Raw genomic sequence first — 22111 nt, 5'->3', positions numbered from 1 at the left:
CCTCAAAGGTCTGAACTTGAAAGTTCAAACCGGGAAGACCATTGCTTTAGTTGGTGCCAGTGGCTGTGGAAAAAGCACTACTGTTCAGTTGCTACAGAGATTCTACGATCCTGTCCAGGGAGAAGTGAGTGCCTGCAAGTGAACTGTAAAAACTGAGAGCTATTGGGATAAGCTTGAGTTTCCCATATTGATTGAACCTTGGGGTTTTTTTTTTAATTAAATTAGTGCATATCTCTGCATAGTTCAGTATTTCCACCATTTAAATTTCAAATGAACTATCTTCTCCTGTTGGCCTGACTTCATTATTCTCCTCCTTCTTGCAGTACTATGCCAGAAATAGTAAATAACACAAATCTTTGAATAGAAGCAAGATCTGAATTTAAAATTATTTTCATCAACAATTGGCTTGTAAGGTTCTGTAAACTTTTTTTAAGCAAAGCATAATCCAACAGTGCTCTGCTGTATTTTGCTTTCTTTTCATTGAACATAAACTAAAACCTGGAGAGAGTTTTCCCATTTTAAATGGTTGTTTTCTTGGCTCATTTTCCTCTATCTGCTAACCCACAGCAAAAGTTTCCATCATTACACATTGTACATCTGCTCTACCACTAAACACTAGATCCAGTCAGTAAATGGTAAATACTTCTCATAAGAAATTTCCGCGGGGAAAAAGGAGGAAAATAAACAATATATTTTTAAGGAAAATGTTCTTTTTATACTTAATATTTGAAGAACGCTACTTAGTAGTTGTTACTGCTAGTTGGAACTAGGTAAGCATTTCAAATATTAAACACTGAACTATCACTACATGATGTATCAAGGCGGCTATCTATTATCAACACAGTTGTTTCTTAAACTTATTTTTTCTGTGGCTATTCATTCCTGTCCTCATCCCTCAGTTTGCTGTTCCTCACCTGTGTAATGTCAATGTTCATAGGACCACATTGCAAATGATCTAGGTTAAAAATAACTTTCCCTTTCTTTTTAATCAACTTGGACTATTTATTTGATCTGGTGTAAAGCACAGCCACAGACGCAATTGTGTAGCCACTGCAAGGGCAGCAAACTGGCACAGGGGCATGAGAACAGGGTAAAAAGTATGCAGAGAAGCTGGAAAACTCTTAAGCCGACTTGGACAGCATGGTTAATGGGGGAAGAAAAAAAAACACAATGGGAAAAACCTGATGTCTCCTCTGCTTGTGCAGCTCCTCACCATTCTCATTCTTGTGCAGTGAATGGAAAAACTACAGTTGTAACTTCTCCCCCAACATAGTTTTCTACTAAAGACAACAATTTTTTTTCCTTTTTGTCCTTGTAGCTGATACTTAAGTCAAGTAATAGTAATTAATTGATTTATTATGAGCAGAATGCATTTCCTCAACTTCTTTGATGTATGCTTTTCCTCTCAGATTACCTTAGATGGTCGGGATATTCGGACACTTAATGTAAAGTGGCTACGAGAAAATATTGGTATTGTGAGCCAGGAGCCTGTTTTGTTTGCAACAACAATAGCTGAGAACATTCGCTATGGCCGAGAAGATATTTCTGATGCTGAAATTGAGCAAGCAGCCAAGGAAGCAAATGCTTTTGACTTTATATCTAGACTGCCTGATGTGAGTCCATGAACTTCTTTTGAGTATAAGAATGAAAGGTCCATTTAGGCTGGTGTCCTGTTTCTGAGAGGGAGAGCATGGGAATTCAAGTTGTAGTATAACTTCCCAAAATGCTCTTATAGCTTCCAGCAGCTTTCATTTCAGGGACTTTCTGGACTAGATATTGTGCCTTTGTTTGGTTGCCCTCAAAGGATTTGTGCCTAAGTCTGGAAAACATATCAATGCCTTAACTCAAGAGAAGGGAAACTTCACAGCTGTATTACCATCCCTACCCATCTCACGAGGCATGGGAAGAGTTGGTCTTTTAAAGAGAAGATCCAGAAATCCAAAACCCTTTGTCAGGAGCTGTCTCCACATTCAATAGGAAATGGGGGTTGGAAGTAAATAAGTGAACCAAGGTCATTTTTAGCAGCTGGGAGCTTGAGCTTTCCCTCTGCCTGAGATTCACAGCTTTGAGCCCTCTCCTAGCAGTAGATGCCTTATTCCTTTCAGGGTGGGGATGGGAAGTGAGATCACTCATTCAAAACACATCGTCAAGAAATGGATGATGATATGTCCGTCCTTTTGGTCCTGCAGCTAAAAAGATGTGGAAAAAGTGCCCACCAGGGATTTGATTTCAAATTCTTCTAGCACCTCAGAGAGCTCGTTCCTCAGCTCTCAAGGATGTGCCATTTCTAGCGTGTCAGTCTGTTCCAAGGTTCCTTCTTCTCAGGAAGTTATTTGATAATATTTACTCTTAAACAGCTATATAATAAAAGACTATAGTGGACTTTGAGACTTGCCACTTTGGAGTGAGTGACAGTCAGTAGGAACCAAGCCATGGCTCCAAGGGGGACGTCTCAGGTTCAGAGGAGGTAACACTACAGGTCCTGGTGGGTTCCTATGATCCCAGTCCTGTTGGAAAGGCAGGCAGTCCTCAGTAAATACACATGCCTTTTATGGGCTTGTCTTTGAGAAAACCCACGGGTTGGAGCACTGTCTGAGCAAGCAGTAAAGATCAAGATTTTAAAGAACCATAAATTCAAAGTTAGGCATGTAAAACATGTAATGGGGGTAGGAGGGCTTTGCTAAGGGCTAGATGAATAAATGTAGTTGCACGTTTGCTCTGCCCATGCTCAAGTCAGACGGATAAAGCTACCTCTTGTCTAGAAGCTGAGTACTTACAATAGCACAGAGAAGTGAGGATTTCACTTGAGACATCCCAAAACTTCTGCTTTCTTTTCTCCTTTCTCAGAAATTTAACACCATGGTAGGGGAAAGAGGGGCTCAACTGAGTGGAGGACAGAAGCAGCGAATAGCTATTGCCCGTGCCCTAGCAAGAAATCCCAAGATTCTTCTTCTGGATGAAGCTACATCCGCACTGGATACTCAGAGTGAATCCATAGTGCAAGCAGCTCTCGATAAGGTAGGAGTCATGTTGTTGAAGCTACCAGTTGCCACGAAAGGGTGCAAGAGCACTTAAGAAAAAACATACAATTTTCAGTGCATGTTTCTATTGGAATCAAGAACACTGGAAAATAAAATTTGGATGGATGTTTCAATTTCAGCGTTTTAACAGGGAGTTTAAATGATCAAAATTTTACTTAGGAATCATGTCTATTTGGGGTTTTTTTAGTGTTATGACTAATTACCAAGACACAGTCATGTGTAACTGTAACTTAGGTCTCCTGTACTGCCTTCCCCAAATAACAATTGTTCATTTGCTGGTGAAATATTGGATGGCATCTTATCAAGACGAGGTATGAGGACTGATTGGACTTTTTCAGATAGATTAATAGAAATGTATAGTATAATATTCCTAGTATTCATTCTTCCTTGAACAGTTGCTTCATAATTTTCAGAAAGCTCTTGGGATTTAGCCTTTTTCTTTTTTACAGACACTGAATGCAAATCACTGAACAAAAGCAGAGCCAGTTACAAATACTGACAGTCTGCCCCCCTCGTGTTTTTCATCAGCCCCACAGCTCTAGGGTGGGCGCTACTGCGGAGCAGAGCTGTCAGAGCTTGTACCTGTGCCTCTGTCCCATCAGCTCACAGCCCCTTCCTTGCAGCCCTCCTGTGTCAGCAGTTTCCACCAAGATGTAGTGAAGCCTAAAGGCTTTGATTAAAAAAGAACTTCATGGCTGGGCTGGAATGTTTTTTCATTTATCTAACATTTATCTAGTTTATCTATAGATAAATTTCATTTTTCTATATTTATCTAATATTTTAATGTATTTTTAAAAGCTAAGTGAAAAATCCTGCCTTTCATTTCAGTAGTTATGCACAGAAAGATATGAGTTACAAGTAAGGCTCAAGCAAAATACAGAATTTACCACCTTCATTGCCATTCAGTTTAAATCTGAGGTAAAATGTAGCTGCTGGTTATATTCATGTGACTATATTGATATTATTGGTATTGAGGTAACATGTGGATGCAAAAATAATATTAATCTAATCTAATTTGTGTATAAATTATATTATTGCTGCAAAGTTAAGCACTAAAAGATTGCTGCTTCAGCCATAATTTAGCTTTCTTCTGCATGTTCTTTAATTCCATGATCAAATACTAACCATTTCCAGAAGCTTATTGCTTCATTTAGTGCATAACATAGAGGGAGATCACTCAATTAAGGGGACTGTTCTATATACTCTTCCTCATCCTTCAGCATGTTCCCAGAACACACCAAAATGAGCCCTGAATCATAACTTACTCATCTTTTCACAGCTTTTTGATGTCCATCAATGTAGTCCCCAAATGGGATTTACAAATTTCTTCTCAGCATCCCTGAATGGAAAAAGTGGTGCCAATATTGTTCGTTATTTTTACGGCTGAGGAACAGAGATGTTAATCTCACAAATGCACACTGTTTCTGAGCAGTCATATGCAGATGCTTGTAGTCTACTGTTTTTCAGATAACTTTGCATCTTTTAAAGCTTTTTGCTTGTTCTGATCACAGCTCGCAGCTGCAGTGGTGAAGGCTCCGCACCTCTGCGCATTAGGGCACAGGCATGAAAACTGCACCGAGGCAGACCTCCTGTGACAGCCTCTGAGTGACTTGCATCAGATCCATGAGAAAAGAATCCAAATCTCCATGGAAGCATTCATCTACTGAAATTGTCCTCATCTTCTCCATGCCCCTGTTCCTGTGCCCATATGATGTACAACTTCTGTAGCAAGTAACTTCCAGCAGGCTCCTTGACGGCAGAACATATTTGTTGCATGAGGTCCCCTTGGATTTCTCCTCCTGCCCCCAAGCCATCATCTGCTCCAGGCATCAGCCAGGGGGGAAGCTGCTCTCTCCAGCAGCCGCAAGCTGGCGTGTGCTCATTTGCTGCATGAGGATTGTGCACACCACTGGTCTGCATGTGGGAGCTGGAGAGGGATGGAGCATGTAACCTGCAGACTGAGGCTTCGGCGGCTCTCCCTGCCAAATCCCAGCGGGCCCCTGATTTGAGATGTAGCTTATTTCAAAAGACTGGGAGAGAGCTTTAGGGAGTGTCTAAAATGCATTTCTGACCTCAGATGTGCTCTGCTCTTCTACGCTTTCTTGCTAAGTCTTGTCAGAAGTCATGCTAATGTTATACTTCAAAAAATATGCATGAACAGTATATAAAAAAAAAAATGCTTTCTTTATATACTAGCTATTCTAGCTTTATTTTGAGAAAGATCTGACTATTCTCACTGCATTTCCCTCCCATGCGTGCATACACATGGAAACACTTTATGGGCAACTTTAGCTCAAACAGTTCAAGTTTGGTAAAAAGTCAAATAACCTTAATTATAGCCTTTAATACCTGCATTGCCTGTCTAATAAGATTAATGTGGTTTTCTCTGCCTGAATTAGGCAAGTGAAAGTGTCCTTAGACTGTTAAACAAGAGACATGAAACCAGGAAAAAAATCTTTGCTTTTAGAAGAAAGAATTCTTTTTAAAGTTTGGATTTATTTTATATTATAAATGCTAAAATAACTTTATTTTATTTCCGTGCTATTTTCTTGCACATTTTAATGTAAATTGCTTTTGTTGTTTTTTTCTGTAAGGCTCGGACTGGACGTACCACCATTGTGATTGCTCACAGACTGTCTACCATCAGGACTGCTGACACTATTGCTGGATTTGAGAAAGGCGTTCTGGTTGAACAAGGAACACACAGTGAACTCATGTTGCAGAAAGGAGTCTACTATTCTCTTGTAATGCAGCAGGTAAGAGCAAATTTATTTATTTTCTTTCTCCATTTCACAAAGTTGTGAAATGCTGGTATGTGGAGCCATTTTCTCTCTGTAGTTCCTGCATGTTGTCCAGCTGGCAGCTGCTCAGTCGCTCTAGTCTGGGCACGGACACAGGCTTGGAATTCTTGGGGGTTTTACCCATAAAGTGTTTCACATTTACACAATCCAATATGTCAAAAACATAAGTGAGTTGAAGGTACAGACTATGTATGGCATAACCACAGAATTGTTTGATTCCAGGTGGATTTCATAGGCTGCTTAAAGAAAAAGAGAAAAGAGGGGGAAAAAAAATCAGGACCAAATAGTCTACTGCTCTGCCATTACAGACTGAAATATACGTAGCCTATAGGCAACAGTGATCACATGATTGAAACAGCACTACTCATGAGACAAAAATTTTACTCTTCCTTCTCCCTGCTCAAAATGTCTTGTCATTGTATATCCTGAATTGAATTCTCACTAGGGTTGTAGCAATAATGTTCAAGATGGTGGGGCATCAGAAGAAAGTGAAGACACAGGGGCTGAGGAATATGAGGAAAGCAACAGAAATGATCTTGTGGAGGAGCTGACTCTTCAAGATCATTTTGAAGAATCAGTGGTCTCTGAGAGAGGCAGCATTCGAAGAAGAACCGGCAGATATAAGAGCAAGAGGTGCTCTTCTAAGAAAAAGTCCTCTGGAAAAAGGAAGAAAAAAGAGCTGGAGGTTGGTATTAAAACTTTGGTTTAGTGATAACATGTAAGCATAAACACAAAGCACATAACTTTAATTACTTTTAGATAGCTGGCTGCCATGCAACCTTTACTCTGGTTCTATTACAGTCAGTACTCACCAGGCTGAGTATTTGTCCTAGGAATATGGGGACAATCATGTACGTCTTACCAAAAACTTCATTTTAACACTATTGACTTAGTGTGGAGCTGGAAAAAACTTGTGCTGTTGATTTGTTGTGCTTCATAAAATTAAGTGTATTATTTCAGTGTTACTGATGTTTTAATTCTATCTAATTAAAACAAACTGTGAGATTTCATTTGCAGGATTCTTTACTTCCTGGTACTCACTGTTGCAAATACTGGTGAATAATGTAATCCCTGGGGTGTGCATACCAAGTTTTAAGGCACTTTGGAATATCATATTACCTTTATGTCAAACCAAAAAAAAAAAAAATCAAAACCCTAACATTTTGAAGTGTATTCTAAATAAAAGAACCATTATGCGCATGCTCTCTCTCGCGCTCTCTCTCTCTCTCTCTCTTTCAGTCTTAGTATATGCTTTAAAACATCCAATTCTGGAGGTTTTTATTCAGATAAAACACTTTAGTTGATAAAAGTCATATAGGAAGTTCAGGTTTTAAAAACAGAACTTTGTTTTGTCAAAGTTGAGTAAAACTTGCTCATGGCAATCAATAGGAGCAGAATTCTAGTGGACTCTGGATCAGAGTTTGGGTGGGCAGCTCAATAGAAACTTGATTTTCTTTTTTCCTATTTTGTACTGCTTGAACTACAGCATCTTTTTGCAAGAAATGTATTGGAAGAGTTGTTTACTGTTTTCTGGGTTTGGGTTGTTGGTTTTTTTTTTTCCCCCTTGACTTCAGGACCCTTGAAGTGAAGAAATAAAATGCAAATTCTGAAATAAAACCATGGATCCTTTTAAATCTATGGAAGTTAGCATCTCATCTGTAATACAGCATTTGATTATTTAAAATACTTATGGAAACCTTAGTGTAATTTGTATCTATCGATATTCCTTCTCAATAAAATATAACTTCCAGCTAATACATATTTCAAATAGTACGAAGGAGCTGGATCCATTCCTATTATCACAAAAAAGTTATGCAACTTCAAAAGATACTTTTGTCTGTGTATTAATATTGCTTAAGACCTCAGAGGAAGTAGTGGGTGTTCATGCTCAAGACTTCAGCATTCATCACATTCACAAAAAATTAAGAAATCAAGCATCTGCATCCAGCAGTTGTAATTATTTCAGGAAGCTCAGCCTGCTTTTATGGTTGAGCCTTAGCCACCCTCATTCAGCATCCGAAACATGGGATAAAATAACCAGGAAGCAAGAGGAGCTTACTCATAATCCTGCCTAACTTTTTGTCTCATTTCCAATGTTTTCATTTTTTGCTTTTCCAGAACTCCCCTTCTGGAGGCATAGACACTTGAATAAATTAGTAAAGCAGAACAGGGCATTTTTTGTATTTTCAAAGGACGTGCAGGCTAACTGACTGTTACATATGCCTCTTTCATGCTTTTGGTAATGATGCATAGGCTATAGTTTGCAAAAGAGAAAGATGACCTCTCTGCCCAATTGTATTACTGCCAGCCCACTAGCATTTAGCTGAACTGGAGGGATCTTTTCTGTGCTCTGAACAGTGAGACTTTTAGTTCTTTATAAAGATGCAAGTGTTAAAGTTGCCATTCATGGTGACCAGTCCAATCTGACTTTCAATGAACTGTCCTGGCCTTTCTCCCCTCATGACTTAGCCTTTTGTTAAATTTTTGCCTCCAAACTTTTACAGTGCAGTTGAAGTTCTAGGATATGAAACAGCAAAGCTGCAGATCTCCAGCATGTTTGCTCACTGCAAGTGCACAGAGAGGGCTTTCAGTAGTTTACCAAGACAGGTCACTACTCAAAGCCTAATGAACACCCATTGTCTGGGGAATTTCATGTTTCCAAGGAAAACTTGCAGCCTTCCCCTTCCTGTAGGAAGAAAATCTCCCTGCTGTGCCTTATTCAAGAATCCTGGCTCTGAACAAACCTGAGTGGCTGTATGTACTGCTGGGAGTGATTGCTGCTGCCATCTCAGGTGGGGTCCATCCTGCATTTGCTGTTATATTTGGAAAAATCATCGGGGTAAGTTTTTTTTGCAAATGGATGTTGCAGTCCTGAGCCTCCCTCATGCTCAGCCAGTTCTCCCTAATCTGGGTGGGATTCACTTGTATAAGTGGATCCAGTGAAAAATGCGTAAATGTTAGTGAAGTGACCCTCAAGAGGCAGAGCCTGGTGCAACTGCATCTGACTAGCAGAGGAAAGGAGGAACAATAGTTGGAGCTGGGGGAACAAATTAGCAAGATGTAGGTTAAATGGAAAGCTGGACTGTCTTCTGGCCCTCAACAGAAAGTTAACTGCAGACGGATTTCAGGATCCAGGGTACTTGCTAGGAGAAATTGAAGTAGACAAGTTTCTTGAGATGAAGGCTGGTTTATGTAACTGGCACTCATTGTCTACGTACTCATTTTTGTGTTTTTTTTCTTGCATAGGCTTTTCAAGAAACAGATCCAGAAAAGAGGAATAAAAACACTTTGGTGCTTTCTTTAATGTTTCTTTTGCTTGGAGTGATTACCTTAGCAGCATACATAATCCAAGTAAGTGTCACTACACTGAAATGTTAGAAGTTCTTAACTCCCCAGCAGGACTGCAGGTATAACTCATATCAATGCAGTTTGAGAAGCAAAACACCAATCAGAGCTTACAAAAACACGCAGAAGTGCCAGGGTTCTTCCTGAGATGTGTGGGTTTATTGGTGTGTTTACTTAAAGAATATGTCCATGTTTGCTGTTAGTTTAAATAAACCACTGAAGGCAATGTGGATTCAGCATGATTGAAATCAAAGTTGAGGGTCTGGCCTTAAAAGTCAAAGTTAAGACTGACATTTCTCACTGACAGTCTATAGGCTCTTGCCAAAGTAAGCATAAAATGGACTCTTTCCATAGCAGACAGTCTTTTTCATACTATCAAACAAACTCCATCATTTGCTGTCTTCTTATGACTGCTCCACAGCTTGCAGGAAACAGTTTCTCCACATTGATGTCCACATCATAAAATCTATTGGTACGACTGCTGTGAGTGAATGTCTCTGGTAGCAGTGAGAGTAGGGAGGCCAACGACTAGATGGGCTGATTTATCTTCTAATGCTGCTGAGGCATATGAATAAGGCATTACAACAAAGCTACTGCCTTCTTTGCCGTGTTGTTTCCTTTCTGTGAAAAAACAGAGTTTTGGGTTCCAGGAATAGGAATGGCACTTTTCCCAAGACTTACATGTGCACAAGGCGTTGTAGGAGACTTTTTGGTGTCATTGCTTTTGTTGTGCGGCTTTATAAACAGAGTTAAAGCAACAGATGAGAAAATGTGACTCTCTTTCCTCCTCCAGGGATTCATGTTTGGGAAGTCTGGGGAAATACTAACAATGAGACTGCGCTCTTTGTCCTTCAGAGCATTACTTCAGCAGGTATGAATTATGCAGCTAGGGTATCATGAGAGCCAGATGGCTTTTGCAGACTCTTACAAGGTGCTCATTGGGTTTCAATAGTGTGGTCTGAAGAAAGGAAAACAAAAACATGTCTCTTCTACCACCAGCTTAGGAAAAAGTACAACTTTTTCTGAAAGTCTCCTGTCCCATGTGCAGTTTGGCTCGGTTCTGCTACTGCAAATATTCTAATTTTGAAGGAGTGTCATTGCAAACGTGCACACTTCTGACATGCTAGTATGCACACACTTTGCAGCTATCTGTGTGTGCAAGGATGATTAAAAAAGATTAATCTCCCCTTGCTTGAGTGATCATGATGCAAGTATGTAATATATAGACTTAAGTCTAATCTGTTTAATTATTTAGACTTAAATCTACATACTGCAATCCATAGCAAGTAGACAATCTGATAATTTTTACTGCAAAAAATGCAGATTGCCTTATTGCATCAAGAATTACCCATGAGAAGAATAAAGTTACTTATATTAAACCCTTCCTATTAATTTGTGCGATTTCATGTTACTTGCATAGGAGTTTTGAGAATGCTTAACTTGGCACCCCACACACCCACTGGGGACAAGAACATGTGCGTTCATAGAAACATCTGAAAGGGACTAGGAGAGGGAAAATTAGTGATTAAAAAAAACCTGCCATAGCCTTTGGAAGTAAAAGTGCCTCGTTTCCTTTCTGTATGTACAAATATGGATAAGCAATTGCTCTTTTATAGTTAATGGAATAGGTAACTTGTAAGAAGAGAATAGTAAACCTCTTCAGGCCCAAGGAAGGACTGAGTAAAAAGGGTTTATAGTAAAAGTTTCTAAATAGGCACATTCAGCAGAACGTTACAGCTAATAACACTTTGATTGTGAACAATTAGATGTTCACAACAGAATGATACTTTTTAAGCTTTTTCTTTTAGTTTACTTGGAAGATGCTGACTACAGAGGAAGAATATTGCAGTTAACCATCATGACTTGTACTTCCATTTCCCCGTATGCTACATGAGCTGGAAATGTTTGTTCATTTTATTAGTAATCCTGATAAATCTGAAATATGATAAGAACACAAAATTTTTTGAAATAAAAATTAGTAACAGTGTCTTTTCTTGCAGGAGGTTGGATGGTATGATGATCAGAAAAATGCTGTTGGCGTTCTGCTAACTCGGCTTGCCACAGATGCTTCCCAAGTCAAAGGGGTATGCCGATTCTTTTTTATGAGCTTTTTTAGTATTTTTTTCCTTACAAATATTAATTGTGATTGGCAAGGGACACTGAGATTATTTCAGAACACAAGGTAGTAAATCTACCCCACAGATTGGCAGATGCATTTACATAGCATGCTCTTGACACCTTGGAAATGGCTTCCCAGCTGATAATTTATGAGAACTATGAAAAATCCAGCAGATGTTCATGTACCTTTCATTTCCCTCCCTGCAAGTCTTTAAGCTAAATATATAATAACTGTAGACCATTTCATCACACAAAGTGAAATTTATATGTGCTGGGGACCAGAATCAGTGGACCCCAGGTTTTTACACCCTGTGATGGGTGTCAGCTGAGTAGCATGAAGTTGTATCTACAGATGATACAAACCTTTGCTAACCTTAATGAAGAAAATTCTTCTTCCCATTCCCACCAAATGTGCTTCACACACAATCAGGCCAAACAGCAAGAAATGGCCTGGCATTAATAAAGAAGACCAGAGAGAGTGATGGCCAAGGGAGGGAATGACTCAAGGTGCTGGTATGGGAGAGGTGGCCACTGGACACTGGCAGGAGAATATGGCAAATTCTGCACAATTCCTCCTACTGCTCACCTCATCAGCAGTCCCTGATGATCTGCCAAATGTCTCTCTGTTTCTTCCCTTCTCCCTGAAGAAAAAAAAAAAAAAAAAAATCACTGCAGGACTTGTAGGGGAAAAGTTTTCTGTTTTGTTTTAAGATGTCTTTGTGTCCTTCAAATTTGTACATCAAAAACCCTTTAATCCCTACACTTTTCAGTCTCGGTAGACTCTTGTTTCTCTCTTCTGTCCTCTTTCCTTATGGGCTAGTAGTGAGAAAACAGTCTTTAACAAAACTTAGTCATTTTCATTTTTTAAAGTTCCAGTTTGTTTCAGTGGCATTGAACTATATCACCCTGTCAGGGCAGTAGAAAGGAAGGGTGCACTGGGTCCTCTAACTACAAAAGCCAACTAAGGGCATGAATTTCTCTCTAAAGCTATTGTGTTCTCTGGAGCGTTACAGAGTGTCAGTAAGTACGTACCGTGCCTCATGCTGCGCTGGCTGAAGTTTCCAAATCCATCTTTATGTGCAGCCCCTAGAACATATGGCAACAATTCACCTTGGCATTGGTTTAATTATTACTATTTTAAATTTTATTGAACAAGAAAAGTCTTTTCAGGGCAGGAAAGTCTTTGGCAAAAGAGAGAAGAATTTTGCTTCCCGCCCAAGGATTTTTGTTTTTTCCATCAAGCCAAATTTTGGAAGATGAACTATTTCCACAGGGCTGTTTTCAGACCTTTTTTCTGCAGATCAGAGCCCACCCGGATGCTGGATGCTAATCATCTTTCATTTTAAAAGTTCTTGATGAAAAGGTTACACAGGCTGGGAGGAGACAGGAGTTCTTCAGTATGAGTTCATCTTTCCCACTCATCATCCCTGCTGAGATAAAGCATTTCTGCAGGATGGCAAAATTTAGATTTTTTTTTTTTTTTTTTTTTTTTCTGAGAACCCAACCCCAGGTGCAGCAATGTGAGAACCCGAGGATGAGTAGTTTCCACCACCATTAGTGGGATGGGTCAATGGGTGACTGTTGTTAGAAAGAAGTCCCTCTTGCCTAGTGCTGGGCGCCCAACAGCCAACCTGCCCTACCCTGACAGCGGCCAGTCTTCTGTGCCTCAGGCAGTACAAGAAGTCCCAGATATATATTTCATTAAACAACTGCCATGACCAACTGTTTAGACTCCTTTAACCTCGCTTGAAGGCCTGAATGCTGGCAGGTAAGAGGAACATCTAGGAACAGTTACATAAGTAGGTGCATAATGTCCATGCGCAGTTTCATTTACCGCTGGCCTTGACCGAATAGCAATTTCAAGTGGTGATATAAGTAATAAAAAGAAAATCTAATGACGTATATGTGGGGGTTTCTGGGGTTTTCTTAGGCAACTGGAAGCCGACTTGGTCTGATGACTATGACTGTCTTTACCCTCCTGACTGCCATCGTTATTGCTTTTGTATACGGCTGGCAGTTAACTTTGCTTATCCTGGCCTGCATTCCTTTCGTTATTGCTACAAATGCTGCGAGAGTTAGCTCTGTGTCTGGTCATGCCGCAAAAGATCAAAAAGCTTTGGAAGAGGCTGGAAGAGTAAGTTCTCCAATTTTAACTACAGGGTCATGGTGTGAGATCACTTTTAAGGACAACTAGCTATATTACAGCTGACTCAATTATCCAAGATAAATGAAGGGGGGAGAGGGATAGGACAGGACAGGGTGGGGGATGAAGAGAATGTTTATATATCCCCGAGAAAAGCAAAACATAGATAACACAAAACATCTGTAAATTAGGCTATAAAAATGCATTTGAGAGCCTCCATTTCTGGGCAGGGACAGCTGTAACAGCAGCGGCCCCGGCGCTGGTGCGCCTTGTGCCTAGAGCGAGCAGCGTAGCTCTGCACTGCTCTGTGCTGTGGCCAGAAGCATTGCAGCGCCAAGCCACGGAGCCCTGACATTGCTACTTTTTTATTCCATCATAAAATGCAAATCATTAATGTGCTCAAGAGTTTCAGGGTACTGCCTTCGTTCACCTGATAGCGCTCTTCCAGGAGACAGAAGTAGGCCATGCAAAAGTGCAAGCTGGGTCCAGATGGCTGGGGTTTGTTCATCTTTTATGAAATAGGGTTTAAATCATTGGGATCGCAACCTACGGGTTAGGGTAGGGGCTGCTGACGTTTCCTGCATGCTGGCCGAAGGTTCTGAACTCAAATATGTTGTTGGCTTCAGCCCCACCTTGTCTTGTGACCGTGGGGTGAATAATCTCATTGCTCTGGGCTTCCCTTCACCTGGTAATAGACCTCAATCTCTTCTCTTAAGCAAACACCTTCTGATCTAAAATAATAAATGCTAGAGAAGAGATTGAGTGTTTCGGAGATATGTTGTAGATTGTGGTTGTAAGGGATTACCTCTTATTTGTTTTATCTCCCAATTTAGATTTCAACAGAATCGGTTGAAAACATAAGAACTGTAGCTTCACTGACCAGGGAAGAAGCATTTTATGAAAGATATGTTACAAGTTTGAATGGTCCATATAGGTGGGATTTTTTTCTTTAATAAGTCTTTCTTTGTACATTTTAGTCTTTCAGGTTTATTGTAAATACATTTCTTGCAAACTATCCAATACCCAAAAGATTGGGCAGGATATCAATAGCAGTTCACATAGTTTTGAAATTTGTCCACTCAGTATATTTTAATATACATTCCTAAATGCAGAGTGAAAAAACATTTGCAGGATTTGCCTTTTCATTACACAAACACTTTATAAACTGCATTCTCTGGATACGTGTTACAGAATATTGTGTTTTCTTGTGTATGCCTAGAATATAGGACATATGTTCATGCCACTTCAGTGTATTGGATTGACACTAGTTAACTCAGGAACTGACACTCAACTCCCATACCACACCCTTTATAAGATAAACCAGTTTTATTCCCCTCATATGACTTTGAAACCTTGAAATTAACTTCATGTGTTTCCCTTGTTTGACCCGCTACATCCCACTGACTTGTCTCCACTGAAACGCATTCGAATCATCAGGGATGCCAGGTTTTTCCAGCTCCATTTTTATTGAAACAAACTAGCCCAAAATCTAATTTGCTTCTTTCCTCCTTCAAGGTAACTAATGTAGAAGAAGAAAATGATGCATTGTATAATCTGTCCTCAGCCAAAACAGTGTTAAAATTCAGTGTCTGGTGAACTGGTAATACCCCAGATATGGGCAGGATTCTTGCCTGGACTGTCAAAGGTCTCTGGTTTACAGCTCAGGCTAGAAAAGGAGATTTTCATGCTCAGAGAGCATCCTAAACCATGAGGGCAGAGAGTCCTCCAGACTCTGATTCAGTGTGCGTTCAATTAGCTACACAAAATGAAACTTCTCCAGAAGGACGGATTGAGAAATAGAGGCTTAGTCTGAATCCCTGCGGGGATACCCAGCAATATGTCCCTGCTCCGAATTGGGATGAGAGGTCTCTGCTCGGATGGGAAGACCCGGCAGAAGCCCGCAGGCAGCTCTTAGGCTGGGCTGGAGCCTGCTTGTTTTCTTAATAAAATGGGTCATATGTGGTAGTTAATAATTTTTTTTTTAACTGTTCTAGTGACCTGCCCTGCTATAGAAAAGCAAAGGAAGAGATTCAAGATAGCATAAGTGAGGATGAAGGATCTCCTTGCTCTAACTTTCTGTCCTAAAAGCAGTCCCATGCCACGATGCGGGGTGCTTTTAGGGTCTGGCAGGGCTTATTTGTTGAGTGTGCATGTGTTCTGGGCTGATTTGTTGTGTTTTCAGGGAGTGAGCTGTATTGCTTGAAAGCTTTGACCAAGAAATCTGGCCATCCCCGGGACAGTGTCTGCTGTTTCTGTTTTACAAGTTATTTACTGAAGGTCTCTTCCTTTATCAGAGATTCTCTGACAAAAGCCCCTTTCTATGGATTTACCTACGGAGTAGCTCAGTGTGCAAACTACTTTATCAATGCGGCAGTCTTCAGATTCGGGGCGTGGCTCATTGCCCATAGTCTGAGCAACTTTGAAAATGTATTTATGTGAGTATACTTTATAAAATGTAAAAAAAAAAAAAAGAAAAAAGCACATGATAGTGACTTCAATGCATGCAAATTATTTCATCAAATTACAGAGGCAATGGGGCATAGAGATTCAGGAATTCAGTCTGGTTGGGAGTGCAGTTTGGGCAGAAGGGCTGTTTTGGGAAAAGATGCATATATGGGCAGTGAAGCAGCAAGCGTGTGGCCATGCTCAAGCACACCTACTCTGGAGAAGGCTTTGCTGTCTGACGTTCCTTTCAGGCAGAGGGTATTACATAGAGAAATGATGTGACACCACTGCTCATCTATAAAGTAGTTATAGGAACAAATAGAACTTCCTACTACTGGATGACATTTTGGGGGGTGAGGAGCTCCAGAAACGTCATAACCTAAAGATGCTAAAAAACTTTATTCTGAAGGTTTGTTTTACACATGAGGAAAACAGTGCATTGTTCTACCTGAAATGAATGATGCTTTGTCTTTTCTTTTTAGAGTCTTCTCTTCCGTCATATTTGCAGCTATGAATGTCGGTCAGTCTGCTTCACTGGCACCAGATTATGGCAAAGCTAGAATGTCAGCCCAAAGAATCTTTCAACTTTTGGACAGAAAACCTATAATTGACAGTTACAGTGAAGAAGGTGAAAAATTGGTAAGAGGTGGGGGGTTTTTTGTTGTTGTTTGGGGGTTTTGGGGTTGTTTGGGTTGGGGTTTTTTCAGAAAACTTGAAACAAACTAAATTAGTAATGTTTTATTGTCTGCAACTGTATTCATAGCTTCATTTTTTTTAGGGTGTCACAAAAGACAGACATTATATAAAGTAGTGACTCATTAATTTTTTTTTAATGGACCATATTATTTCTGGTTTTCAGTCAGAAGTATATAGCCTTAAATGTAGTTTTGCTCTGAATGAGCTAAAAAAAAAACTTTTCATTCTACTGACCCACATCTTAAATGGTTTCAGGAAAACACTGGCAATGTCAGTTCCACTAACAGATGCGTTGTCTTTGTAAGGGTTTACAGGAGAAATAAAATACAAATGCATTTTTCTACTCTCTTTGTAGATAAGTGAGACTAGTTCCTTAAGAGACAAAACAGTTTTGCCAAAAGCCATCCTCTTACAACTGTGGAAACTCTTACAAGTAAAAATGTGCTCTTGTGAAGTCAAAACTAACTTAATGAATAATCTGTTTTGCTCTAAAGTTGGGGGGAGGGGGACGCAACAAGGAAAAAAAAACAACAACAAGAAAAAGAAAAAAAAAACCACTCCAAAAATCCCCTAAAAAATCACCTCTAAACCAAAATTGTCATTAAGGAAACTGACCTCAGCACTTGTCCAATTTCTGCATGAAATGCTTTCAGTTTATGTGATCTGGAAGGATTACATTTGCACATCCATCTAAGTTCAAAATGAACTTCCCGTGTAGGTTTTAGATGGTAGCCCCTACTCAGGAAGCCATAATCCAGTTTCTATAACTTTAAGCTTATACACAGGATTTTCAGCCTTTAAAGTTGTAAGCACACTTACATACCTTCTTGAGCCAGGGCACAGATGCTGAAAGATTTGGCAGAAGGTCTCTAGTAAAATAGAACTTAAATGAAAATATTTCTAGTACAGACTGGACTCGAATACCAGTGATGCCTGTGACCTCAGCAAAGCAAAGCTTTGAGCCCATTAAATTAGATCATCAGCTGCTGTGAGAACACTGTACTAGCGGTGCTGCTAGTATGTACATAGGGCTGGCTCCCACCCCAAATGATAGGAGAGGTGATAGTCTTAATGTGTGCTTAGACATCGGCCTGGCTAGAATGGGTAATTAACAACTATCATTGCTTTTAAAACATAGCTTGTCCTGCATGCCTGTGAATTATCTACCAAAGTATTTAGCTCTGCTATCTTAATAGCTGATCTTGACCTCGTGTTACAGTCGTTCTGTGCTACCTGCAGTGTGAGATCAGGAAAGCAAATTCTATAGATCATATCAAGAGTAGAAGTGCCTCAATTACATGTGTCAGAAATGAAAAATATTATGTTGTTTATTTGTCTAAAGGTATTCTTTTCAAAGCTGAAGTGAAAAATAGATACAAGAGATGCGGAAAACTGTTTCTCCAGAAGGATTTAGTGACTTACATCTGCAGATAATCCCATAAACAATGATACTACACTGATCCAATATCCAAAATTGAAAAGAAGAACTTCAAAAGCAGTTTTGAAAACACCCTCCCAAACTTCCTTTTCAGTTCTCTCACTTAAATAACCAAGTCTTACAAGTATTATTTTAACTAAAGCTAATAAATGCTAATGTGAGCATGTAAACTCTCTATTACTTTTTCAGAGCAATTTTGAAGGCAACATTGAATTCAGAAACGTCCATTTTGTATATCCAACAAGGCCAGAATTTCAAGTTTTGCAAGGACTCAACGTGAAGGTTAACAAAGGACAGACTCTGGCATTAGTAGGAAGCAGTGGCTGTGGCAAAAGCACATCCATTCAGCTCCTGGAGAGATTTTATGACCCTGTAGAAGGACAAGTGGTAAAAATAGACTTGTGTGGCTATTAATAACAATTAAATCTACAGAACTCTTTATCTTCCAAGGTTTCAGAGGCTTTAAACGATTCTAGCAATGTCTCTGGAGAGAGATGCCTTTGTAAGAGGTGTGGGTTACTGAGGTTCTGTCTCCAGTGGAGCTGCAGACAACCTCAAGACCCCTGTCGTTACCTGCCCTGTGCATTAGACACATATGCCAGCATTGGCACCTATGTTGGCACGGTGCGGCGGCTCAGGGCGCTGACCTCACCGGGGAAGAGAATGACGGGGTCAGACTGCGTTGCCTCCCCAAAGCTGCTCACAGCCTGGTCACACAGGGGCATAACATTCATGTCGCTTGCTTGTCAGTGTATAAGCCATCTCATTAATATGAATTCACCCATCAGAGGCATAGATACATGCTTCAGATAATACGAATGTAATCCCATAGGGATGCTACTGCGTCACCGTCGGAAGGTTGCAATGGGCTTTTTGATGCAGTCCCCATTAATGGGTATAGAAAGTCCAAGGAAACGTCCTTGGAGGCTTTAGGTCTGAGTTAAAGGCCTGCAGCTAAGAATATTTCTTAGGGGTAGGCTTTCCTGTGAGGTCCTGGTGCTTCTCGTGGTCAGTAGGGCTGGAAGGACTGCAGGAACAGCCTGTGCAGATCTGCACTCTGTGTTTCTGTCTGCTGGGAAATGGAAGCAAAAACACACACAAAATTAAAAACTAATGAAAGGAAATATTTCATCTATACTGCTGGTTCTTTTCCATTTTGTATGCAAAATTTACTTGATTTCAGCTGGGAATCTAACACGTAACAGGCTTCCTCTTACAATTCGTGTTTCCTGTTTACAGTGTGTATCTGTGGATGAGCTCTGTAGTCAACTTGGCATCATTTTTCTGTTGCTTTTTCTAGCTAGCAGATGGATTTGATACCAAATCTTTGCATTTACAATGGCTGAGGTCCAGACTGGGCCTGGTGTCACAGGAGCCCATTTTGTTTGACTGCAGCATTGCTGAAAATATTCGGTATGGAGACAACAGTAGGGTGGTTAGTCAGGAGGAAATTGAAGAAGCAGCTAAAGCAGCAAATATTCATACCTTCATTGAAAAACTGCCAGAGGTAAGTGATCTTCTCTTCATGGTGAGATTAGATTTTTGGAGTGACATGGAGAAATCTAGGCAATGCTCACTTACATCGATCAAATTAAAAATAAGTATTTTTGTTTCCCTTAATAGAAAAAATTATAGAATTTATGTTTTAAAATGTCAGTGTGTTTCAAGCTTAAAATCCTTGTTAGTTTGTTCAAAAAAAGTCAGTATTCCAATTCATATACTGGTAGACAAAGCAGAATATGAGGAAAAAAATAAGAGGACACTAGGTACAAGTAGGTCCTCGTAATTTTTTTTATATTTTTTCTTTGACAGCTGAAACTTCTCAAGTTATTCTGAGAAAGATTTTTTTTTTTTCCCTAAAATAATTCAGTAAAACTAAATGTTTTATTTCTAATTGGATGAGCCATACATAGGGAGTGTTTCTTAACAAATACGTAGGGGCAATAAATCAAAAGTGAATGACATGGCATTTGACCTTCATGCCTGCCAAGAATTTGGTTCTAACAAGAAAAAATGCTTTGATAGTTTGTTTTCACTGTAGTTCTGTATAACTTAAAATGATATAATGATGCTGAAAAACATTTCATCTTCATTGCTACTAATGACTTTTGGGATTCTTTATTCACAAGTAACACAGGATCAATTCTTCATGCATATGTCAGTAAACATTAAATCTCTAGTTACTCTTGTGATCCCACCCTCATGGCCAGATGTCTGAGGACACCTTACCGCTGTATCACTCGTAGTACCGTTCAAGACCTATTCCAGTCTTTGGGGAAGTAAATTTTCAGACCAGGTATAAATATGTGCGGCTGTATATATAACTGTTTATTCTAGAGGTGGTTATGAAACCTTAGCTTTCTTAAAAACACTTGCACTATTCTTTTCTTTCAAGATGGAAATACCTAATCATTTTTATAGCCATGCATAAAACTTTACTTTTCTAATCTTCCTTCTCTAAGAGTATTCACAGGCCTTCTTTTTTAATTTTTAACATCCAGAAATATAATACCCGGGTGGGTGAGAAAGGAACACAGCTTTCTGGAGGTCAAAAACAAAGAATAGCCATTGCTCGTGCTCTGGTTCGTAATCCTGCCATTCTGCTTCTGGATGAAGCTACCTCTGCTCTTGACACAGAAAGTGAAAAGGTGGGTAATGGGTATTACGTGAAATATATGTGTTTATGTACATGGCTAGTTGCTTTCTGTAGAATAAAATCAATGCAAACATGCTGCAAATGCTCAGCTGTGAAACAACAGGGCAGGTGTATCACGATAGCTTTTCCAGCTGCGAGCTGTGAATTGAACGACACTAGGAAGCTGTGCATATCTACTAAATAAACAGGTAGAAAACCCCAAAACTTTAAGTAGAAAACACCGTGGGGAGCTGATACTCTTCAGCTGTCTTCCTATTAGCTGTATTTGATGGTAAATATTGAATTTGTGTTCTGACCCAAACTGGCTGCAGAAGAACCCACTTCTCAATGTCTCATGCTCATTTGATCAGTCTCACTGACCTCAGTGAGAAATCATGTTGAGTAAGGGTGGCTGGCGTATGCACTGACTTGTATATCTATGGGAAATATATTCAGGTGATAACAAAGAGTAAGAAATCAAATGTGGTTCCTATGACAAGTGAAGGCCTTTCAGTTGCTAACAGCATTTTCACTACATCTGTGCGCAGATCGTCCAGAAAGCTCTTGATAACGCCCGGCAAGGTCGAACCTGCATCGTCATTGCTCACCGCCTGACGACCATACAGACTGCAGACATCATTGCAGTGATCCAGAACGGCAGGGTTGTTGAGCAGGGCACCCACAGCCAGTTACTGGCAAAGGAAGGACACTACTATGCCCTTGTAAATGCACAAGTCTCTAATTAGTACTGTTTGCAGATTCTTTTTTTTTTCTTTTTTTTTCTTTTCTGGGAAGACACGAAAACTTACAGAGAATTAAGGTTGGCTGTGTCTATGCTGATGGAGCAGGGACCGTGTGTCTGGTTGCTGTACCCATTGTAGTCCTTGCCCCACACATCCGTGGGGATGAGCCATGCATGCCCCGGGTTGGGTCATGGAAGGTGCACGGGGGAGTCGCAGCGGCTGAATCTGCTGGGCATTTGTGGGGATTACATGATCTGGAGGGAGCCAGACCTGGAGTAGTCTCATCCACACCATGGCTTAGGTGGGGCACCCTGCTCTTGCTGTACCCCCAAACCCTGGCCCACACCAGGTGCCATAGACCAAGGCGGTACCAGAGTATGACAGTGGTTAAGCATCATGGATATGCAGTGAACTGGTGCTTGTGCTTGCCTGTTGGGTTTCTTCACCAGCCAGATGCAGCCATAAAGTCGTCTTAATTAGATAAAGATGACTGTCAATTCTCACTGCTGAGATTCCAAATAAAGGCATTTGTATTAAATTTAGAGAGAAGGGGTTGGATGTCTGGCTTTGTCGGTTTCTTTTCCCACGTTATGCCACACTTCTAATATTACTGTGCTTCACCCATTTCTTGGAGATTCAATATTCTATTTCAGACAATAATTGGAATAGTTACAAGCCTTCCATATAGAGATAAATTGACAAAAAA

General features: G+C 40.0%; 1 protein-coding gene across 1 annotated transcript in view; it reads left to right on the top strand.

Annotated features, from left to right (window-relative positions):
* LOC104083464 (multidrug resistance protein 1-like) overlaps nucleotides 1-21414 on the top strand; it is a 33281-nt gene extending 11867 nt beyond the window's left edge. The window contains exons 11-27 of the mRNA XM_009586950.1: nucleotides 1-124; nucleotides 1410-1613; nucleotides 2848-3018; nucleotides 5636-5797; nucleotides 6288-6527; nucleotides 8535-8681; nucleotides 9089-9193; nucleotides 9981-10058; nucleotides 11188-11271; nucleotides 13236-13439; nucleotides 14282-14382; nucleotides 15743-15883; nucleotides 16376-16532; nucleotides 18217-18414; nucleotides 19328-19534; nucleotides 20529-20675; nucleotides 21211-21414. Coding sequence (XP_009585245.1) covers nucleotides 1-124; nucleotides 1410-1613; nucleotides 2848-3018; nucleotides 5636-5797; nucleotides 6288-6527; nucleotides 8535-8681; nucleotides 9089-9193; nucleotides 9981-10058; nucleotides 11188-11271; nucleotides 13236-13439; nucleotides 14282-14382; nucleotides 15743-15883; nucleotides 16376-16532; nucleotides 18217-18414; nucleotides 19328-19534; nucleotides 20529-20675; nucleotides 21211-21408 — 2668 coding nt within the window. The 3' untranslated portion in view covers nucleotides 21409-21414. The remainder of the gene's footprint in view (nucleotides 125-1409; nucleotides 1614-2847; nucleotides 3019-5635; nucleotides 5798-6287; nucleotides 6528-8534; nucleotides 8682-9088; nucleotides 9194-9980; nucleotides 10059-11187; nucleotides 11272-13235; nucleotides 13440-14281; nucleotides 14383-15742; nucleotides 15884-16375; nucleotides 16533-18216; nucleotides 18415-19327; nucleotides 19535-20528; nucleotides 20676-21210) is intronic.
* The last annotated feature ends 697 nt before the right edge of the window (nucleotides 21415-22111 follow it).

The sequence above is a fragment of the Fulmarus glacialis genome, unplaced genomic scaffold (assembly GCF_000690835.1).
Source record: "Fulmarus glacialis isolate BGI_N327 unplaced genomic scaffold, ASM69083v1 scaffold11171, whole genome shotgun sequence".
Lineage (NCBI taxonomy): Eukaryota > Metazoa > Chordata > Aves > Procellariiformes > Procellariidae > Fulmarus > Fulmarus glacialis.
The sequence above is the reverse complement of the archived record's forward strand: the minus strand, read 5'-3'. Positions and strand labels throughout refer to the sequence as shown.